Genomic DNA, 7,996 nt, shown 5'->3' on the forward strand with positions numbered 1-7,996 from the left:
GGCGCCGCCGTCCCTGCAGCCCGACTGCCCAGGCGAGGACGTGCTGCCCGGCGTCTTCTCCATGCTGCCCCACTTTGCTGACCTCAGCACCTTCATGATCCAGCAAGTCATCAACTTTGCCAAGGAGATCCCTGCTTTCAGGTCTGCAGGGGGGACACAGGCAGGAGCCCCCCAACACCATCCCTGCCCTGACACCCCCCTCACCCTCTCACAGGAGCCTGCCCATAGATGACCAGATCTCACTGCTGAAAGGGGCCACCCTAGAGATCTGCCAGGTCCAGTTCAACACCGTCTTCAATGCGGAGACCAACGCCTGGGAGTGCGGGCAGCACTGCTACACCATCCAGGATGGAGCGCTGGGTGAGGAGGGGGACAGTGGCACCGGGCAGTTGGGGACAGCCCTGTCCCCATCCCAGCAGGCCCGTCACCACCCTGCTCCTCCCAGCTGGTTTCCAGCAGATCTACCTGGAGCCACTGCTCAAGTTCCACATCAGCCTGAAGAAGCTGCAGCTGCACGAAGCCGAGTACGTCCTGCTCCAGGCCATGCTTCTCTTCTCGCCAGGTAGGGACAGTGGAGGCAGCAGTGGGGGGTCCCCTCGGCCCTGCTGACACCCACCCTGTGCCCCCAGACCACGCCAGCATCACCCAGCATGAATTCATCGACCAGTTCCAGGAGAAGGTGGCCCTGACCCTCAAGAGCTACATTGACCACCAGCATGCCATGCCTGAGGGCCGGTGGGTGCCAGGGGGGTGGTGGCATGGCTGTGGTCCCCTCTGCCATGGGGATGGCCACTGTGTCCCAGCCAGGCACTTCCCCCTGTCCCAGGTTCCTCTATGCCAAGCTGCTGCTGCTGCTGACAGAGCTGCAGACACTGAAGGTGGAGAACACGCGGCAAATCCTCCACATCCAGGACCTCTCCTCAATGACGCCGCTGCTCTCTGAAATCATCAGCTAGACCCCACACCAAGCTGGGGCTCATGGGGCCAGCAAGGTTCATAGAGCAGAGTAAAGCTCCTTTATTTTTCCAGGCTCTGTGGGTGTGTGCACAGGCACCGCTGGTACCTCCAGCCCCCACCCGGAACCACCCCCTGCGCCACAGAGGGAAACTGAGGCAGAGCAGGGGTGGGAGGAAGGTGGTGGGGGCCAGGGCTGGGTCATCCAAACAGATGAATCTAAACCAAACTGTCAGTGACTGTCTGTGTCTCCAGGATATTTTACCTTGCTGCCTGCCAGAGCTGCACAGTTAGTGGTCCCTGAGTGGGATTCTCAGGCTGCATCCCAGACAGGGGCACATGCTGCCTTCCGCCTTCCCAACATGTGCTTCTTACTTTTCCTGGGGCAGTAGATGTGATGAGCTATCACTGTTTCTTGCCAGGAAAACAAAATGTAGCACCCATCTGGGTCATCCCAGCTGAAATAGACACAATTCTTCTTGCTGGGCATCCTTAGGGAAAATTGCCCTTGGCCTCTGTTACAAAAACATAAATAAAACCCCAGCCTTGCCCCCTTGGCCTCCGCCCAAGCCCTGAATAGCAGTACTACAAGCATTTTCTTACGTGAAAGCCATGAGTTCGCCTTCCCTTTCTGCCTGTTAAGACTCTGGAATCAGACTAAATGTATTCACTTTAAGAATCATGTCTATAAGCAGAAGTAGTGATTCAGTTTTAAGGCATCTCTCCTTCCAGAGCTGAACTTTCCTGCATAGCCAGATAAGTAAAAGACCTGTTACCCCACTGAACATAGGATAATATAATAACTTCCATTGGAAAAAACCCTTAAGATAATCAACTCCAACCATTAACCCAGCACTGCCAAGTCCACCAACAAACCACAACCCCATGCTCCACATCTCCACATCTATTAAATACTTCCAGGGATGATGAAGCCACCACTTTCCTGGGCAGCCTGTTCCAACACTTGATAACTCTTTCAGTGAATTAATGTTTCCTAATATCCAGTATAAACCTTCCTTGATGCGACTGGGGGATAACACTGTGCGTGAGATGTCACACAATTTTATGGGACAGTTTCTGGAATGGCAGGGAGGTTAGCAGGATCTGAGTGCCTTTTAAAACCAATGAAACTTTGACTAGTCCGTAAAATCACGCAAAAAGCCTTCTACTTTCTGTTCCTTACTGCAGACTATTATAAATGTACAGTTCAGAGACTGTACAAATACTAGTGACATTCAAGGAAAGTTCATTAAGTTAGGTAAAACATAGGTTTGGAAAAGTCTTTTACTACAGTCTCATGTTGTACATTAATTATTTTTCCTTGTTACTGATCATCTCACTTCAAGTTTTTTTAGGAGTTGCGTCTGTATTGAAGAGAAAGCAGAACAGATCATAGTAAAATATCTCTCTAAATTAATTGTAGAATTAATTACACACCATATGCTTTCTCACTCTGAATTTTTTCATTGGTTTCTATTGATGTTACGTTCCTGTCAGCATTCTGAGGTGTATCAGTAGTGTGAATGATGCTGCAATTTTTCTTTCCTATATAAAAGCTTAGGAACTGTAAAGTCTTAATATAAACTGCATTACATTAGAATAATTGCAAGAGAATGTTGGATTGTATTGACAATAACACTTCCTAACCACTCAATGAATGGAAAATCTGCAAAGTGTAAGACCCAGAGTTTGGGAGACAATGATGAGCTCTGATACTTGACTGGACTCATGTTCTGATTGTAGGTGCAGAACTCTGCAGTAGTTCAAATGATTACATTCCAAAATATGAGGTGATCCTAAAAAGAAAGTGTTATTTCAGGAAAGCTCTGCTTTAAGCTGTAAAAGCAAGGAATGGGTCAAGGAAAATAGAATATATGTTGGCAAATGATCATGAAATGTGTACAAGTATGCACTGGCTTTGCTCTGCAAAATTTCCAAGTACCTGATGTTTTAAGCAATCATTCTTGGAATGTATTATTAAATTATATATATGTATTTAACAAACAGAGTAAGTATTTGAGGATATCAGTCAAGTGTAAGGAAATATCTAAGCGAGCATAGCCAAAAGGAAAGTGCTTGCCCAGTGTACAGTAATGGATGTGTGTGGGATTCAAAATATATCATTGAGGTAACAGAATACCATACAGCATATGACTAGCAAAACCAGAGACTTTCACTGCTACTGATCTGGCTGAAAATACATTTAGCAGAGCTGTAGAGCATTAAATGAAGGAAATTTTGGATCTTAAGTCAATGGGCCAATTCAACATTTTCCATTCCAAGAATTTACCATATAGGAAAATAAAATCTCTGTCTAAACAATAATTAATTTTATTGAGATTTTTTCTCTTGTGGAATATTGAAATTAGGAAAAAATATTTTGTCCTGTTTCATTCTCATGTCTGAAGACTGGCATCTTTCCATGAATAAGATTTTTTTGCCCAATATATGGGATTTCAAGAGGAAAAATTCTGATAAATGGTATAGACAATGAGCACAATAAAATGCAACTCTCCCTAACTGAAGATTAACTCCTGTCTTGGGTAAATTTTGAAAATTGTAACAAAGGTCTTAGGAGCAGAGGAAGGGGAGGTGTCTCCTGCACAAGTGAATCTAGTCTCTCATAAAGTGCATAAACATGTTTCTTAAGTGTTTGGAATTGCAAGGTAATGTTTCATTCAGTTAGGGGAAAAAAACTACTAAGGAGTCCATGGGTCTGGGTAGAGCATTGTGGCTTTTAACAAGGGAGGAGCATGAGGCTTAAAATTTTAGTGAAATAATTGGGCATTTCTTATTACAGAACTTAAGGCACACCCCATGAATTGGGGAAAATTCAATAAAGCACTGTGTGAAAGTGAAGAAGAATATTTTTCAGATATTGAACTGAAGAGAAAATATGCTGGCAAGAGCTTTGAGAGGTACCACTAATTTGGCAGAAAAAAGTAATCTTTGAGAAACTTCTCAAAACAATGTCAAGACAGGCCAGGAATTTTTATCATAGAAACTGTCAAGCAAAGACAGTTTTTTGTCATCGTACTATGGGATGTCTTTGCAGTTGCAGATAGAGGTGGTGGGATTTCTGACTTCTGAGAAACAAGGCAGCTGCCACTTCTAGGTATTCCATCTCATTATTGCCAACTCTTTTTTTTTTTCTAAAAGATTCTCCAGATTTCAGTGAGCTGAAAGCAAGTGAAAAGCCTTTCTTATGCCAAGGAAGCCATAGTGGATGCTCTCCAGCCACTGTCTCCCTCCTCTGCATGTGATTTTCCTCACCACAGGAGAGGAAGGGCAATTTTTATGGCCCTACTAAACACCTTCCTTGTGGCCAGGACCTCGCTTCAGCAATGTGTGGGAATAAAAAGCTCTGGCAGCAACTCATTCACAAGAGGCAGTGTCTGGTCCCCTCCTCTTCCCCTGTGGGAAAGGTCATACACGGGATGCCTTAGTGATGCTGGGAAGCTCAAAGAAAGTAGTGCAAAAGCAACAGGTTGCCCAGGTCAGACATGCTGGTGCTCTTGTTTCCTCTCTTATCCTTTCCCGGCAACCTGGAAAAAATTCTCCTGTAGTGTCTATTCTTTCCCATCCCAGTGACATGAGGGAACAGGAACCACAAAGCTGAAATTATTGTTGAATTTAGGATTTCTAAAGGCAATGCTAAAGACTTATGTTCTATTAACAATTGACACATAAGCAGTTTATTCCCTCTGTGTTATAGTAATTAAGTGTCTTAACATCCAGAGCAATAATGGATACCAAAACCTCAGTAATTTTCTGTGGTTGTCCTGTGAACTGATGACTCCTGAGCCACTGACAAGTAGGAGATTCCAATCAGATTACCTGAAAGGGTGCCTGGAAGCATGATAAATGAAGGTAATTAGTCACTGTCCTTGCAGGTCTGCCTGGTTTGTAAAGTATGAGACGCTTGCTGCTCCTGCAGACAGGAAATTGCAGGGAATCCCAGCCCCACACCAATAGGGCTCTTAACACATCACATCCAAAAATAAACATCATCAGCACATCACTGACAAAGGAGAAGGGAAAAATGAAGAGAATTTTTTAACGCCTTGATCTTTCCCTCATCTATAAATAAAAGCAACCAGAAAAGTACTTTCAAGGCAGGCAGTTTAGGTGCTTTTTCTAAATAATATCTACCTGTGCCTTTGATTTTTCTGTACAGCATGCACAGAGGCAAATGAAGCTGGAAATAGGCCTGACTCATTGGTTCAGGTTGAAGGTGACATCTAGCCTCTTTCAGAGTTCAGGAGTGTTCAGACTGAGCTCATTGTTAATAGCTATTTTATTACAACAGGACATACAAAGCCACTGCTGATATAAGACACGTATCCCCAAAGTAATAAGCTTATACATAAGGAAACATTTCCCACATTTCAGTTTACAAGTGAGAACTGTACATGCTTGTCTATATATTTATGTTTCTACTAACTAGGAGGTGAGAGTAAGTAGTAACCACTGTGCTGAGCCAGCTGTCCCTTTATGGTTATCAAGCCATAAAGTTCTCACATGAGAAAAGGTGTCAGTACACCCAGAGACAGCAAATCATGTGGAGGTGTTGAAGAAGGTGAAGATTTACTGCAGACATATGCAATAGGGTATTAACTTGGCTGGAAGTCACTGGTGCTGTAGAAGGAGAAAAGGATTTGCTTGTCTCACAGGCTATGATATTTTACACATTTTCCAAAACACTTTTTCATAGCAGAAACCATATATAAATCTCCTTCAAAGCACAGTAAATATAATCACAGATAAATCTATTCTAGTCTATTAAGAGACAATCAGAGGCTGTCCTCTAAACTGTAATTTTAATTTGGATCAAGATGGCAGAACTGGAGGAAATCCTGCTCACTGGTGCTTTCCCCTCTGTCCCTGGAAGAGAAGCTGTTCTGGAAAGGGAGAATGTTTGTTTGGCCAGGGAGAGCAGAAGCCCATGAATGGGCTGGCAGCCCTTTTCTATCACTATGAAGCTGTGCCAGAGTTTCAGAAGGGCAGAGTATCAGACCACAATTTATGTTATTTATGTAATTAAACATTTGTCACCAAGCATTTATCACTGTAGCCCTGGATTTCTTCTCGTAAAAGATGGTACAGAGTATATCTTCAAAAAAGTCCATGATGCCTACTGTCTATTCCTCTCAATATTGTTAGGTGAAAATAACATCCCTGATAAATTATTTTGCATTTTGCTAATGCCACCTATTTTATTAAACTCTTTATGTAAAACCACATCAGTGGTACTGAGGGAAAATAATAACTCCACTAATTTAGATATACACAAATCAAAACCATTTTCACAAATGACAGGCAGATTTTTGCATTTGGTTTACATGGTTGGAAATGTTTGTTTTTATTACTCAGTTGGTTTTAATGAGTGAATTTGTTTAGAGTACGGGAAACTTGAAATAATTGTAAATATTTTCTAGCTGGTTATAGAAAGGAGAGCTCAGACACTTTTTGGAATGCATTCATATATAAAAAACATAGCAGTCTTTCTTCTTTTTTTTTTCTATAGGCTCTAACACATATGAATATCACATGTTTTTCCTAAACCAAATCCCTTTCTGCAGAGGCCCCAGTTGAAGACAAGGGATATAGCTGGAAAACCCGGGAGCAACTCTGATCCACCATTCCAGCTTCCAGCTCAGCCTGGAAACAGCCATTCAGAGATTATTTCAAAATGTTCCCGAGACAACTAAGTTTCACAAGAAGTTTCCAGCAGTTGCAAAGATGAAGTTGTCTTGGCCTAGTTTTGTTTTCCCATATTGCAGTGAATGTAGCTTCATAAGACTGAATCTAATTTCTTGCCACAATAAAATTATCATGAATGCAAAATCTGTCAGACCCAAGTTTTGAAATCCTTACTCAGAAGTAATTAAACAAAAGTCTGGCTTTAATTAGAAAAAATACCACATACTCCCAATTCACCTACAGTGCTTCACACAGAACACAATTATGTTCTGAAGTGTAAACAAATTTTAGTCTTCCACCACAAATAAGAAAACCCATCATGTGGAAGGTGATCTGTTGAAATGAAGAGCTCTTCAAATTGTTTGAGTTCTAAACTGACACAAATATTCTTAATATGAGATTTTATATAAGAACTAAAATTTCTAAACTGTTTAACTAGGAGCATATGCCTGAAAATTCTTGTGGTTATACACCATTTTTCTGATGCTTGTCCTATACATCAGGTTTCCCATTGACTTCATTGGAACCAGGATTTCCATAGGAGTATCCTTTGTGGTACTTAACAGCTTCACTAAGTTCACTTCCCAGTGTTGCAGCCACGTCACATTCATTCATAACAAATGCAATAAAATACTCAAGTCTCTTTTTTTCTCTAATATTTTGCCACCATGCCCATAAAAATGATCTCATTGAAATTAATTGAACTGCTCACATGAGTAAAAATTTGGCCTCTTGATTTGTATCAGATGTGCAGAAGAAGATGGTCTCCACATTTCATCACTCTTGTAATTTAATAAAACTCTATATGCTGAAGAGGAAAGGGTGAATGCAAGAGATTCTCCTGCCAGGCCGGTGAAAGTTTAGAGCAAGTGTACGGATTTAGACTGAAGACACACACAGGCACTTGTGCCATGCTTCAGTTTATCTGGTATGTGCAAGGAACCATAATTGCAAACACGGGAATGTCTGTCATGTACTTGCCCACATAGCACTGTTGTATCTCTGCCAGAACAGGCAATAAATATATCACTGTAGAGTTACAGTAGAGATAGTATGCAAACAATTATCATGGGCAATTTCAGGCACTTCTGCAGGGCAGCCATGTTTACTGGCTTGTACGAACTAATTTTCCCCTAATTCAAACCCATTTGAACATGAAATGTTTGAGAGCTTAGCTTATACACAAATATTATGCAATTTTTCTGTTGCTGAGGAGCGCTTAAAATAAGAGAGGGATGAAGAGCAGAGGGAACAGTGAATATTGACTATCAGAAAGTAGCTATAAATTAGGCTGTAAGTCAGCTTCAGTTGATTGAATACTGTATTTCCAGTGGAGCTA

At 42.0% G+C, this 7,996-nt stretch overlaps 2 protein-coding genes across 2 annotated transcripts in view; one reads left to right on the top strand and one right to left on the bottom strand.

Moving 5' to 3' along the window:
* NR1I3 (nuclear receptor subfamily 1, group I, member 3) overlaps positions 1–956 on the top strand; it is a 2,393-nt gene extending 1,437 nt beyond the window's left edge. Inside the window, exons 4-8 of the mRNA XM_009997372.1 lie at positions 20–141; positions 215–360; positions 446–562; positions 630–735; positions 827–956. Of these exons, the coding sequence (XP_009995674.1) occupies positions 20–141; positions 215–360; positions 446–562; positions 630–735; positions 827–956 (621 nt within the window). The remainder of the gene's footprint in view (positions 1–19; positions 142–214; positions 361–445; positions 563–629; positions 736–826) is intronic.
* A 61-nt stretch (positions 957–1,017) lies between these two features.
* TOMM40L (translocase of outer mitochondrial membrane 40 homolog (yeast)-like) overlaps positions 1,018–7,996 on the bottom strand; it is a 22,507-nt gene continuing 15,528 nt past the window's right edge. The window contains exon 9 of the mRNA XM_009997373.1: positions 1,018–1,089. Within this exon, the coding sequence (XP_009995675.1) occupies positions 1,018–1,089 (72 nt within the window). The remainder of the gene's footprint in view (positions 1,090–7,996) is intronic.

Source organism: Chaetura pelagica, unplaced genomic scaffold (genome assembly GCF_000747805.2).
Source record: "Chaetura pelagica isolate M959 unplaced genomic scaffold, ChaPel_1.0 scaffold1105, whole genome shotgun sequence".
NCBI classification, from domain to species: domain Eukaryota; kingdom Metazoa; phylum Chordata; class Aves; order Apodiformes; family Apodidae; genus Chaetura; species Chaetura pelagica.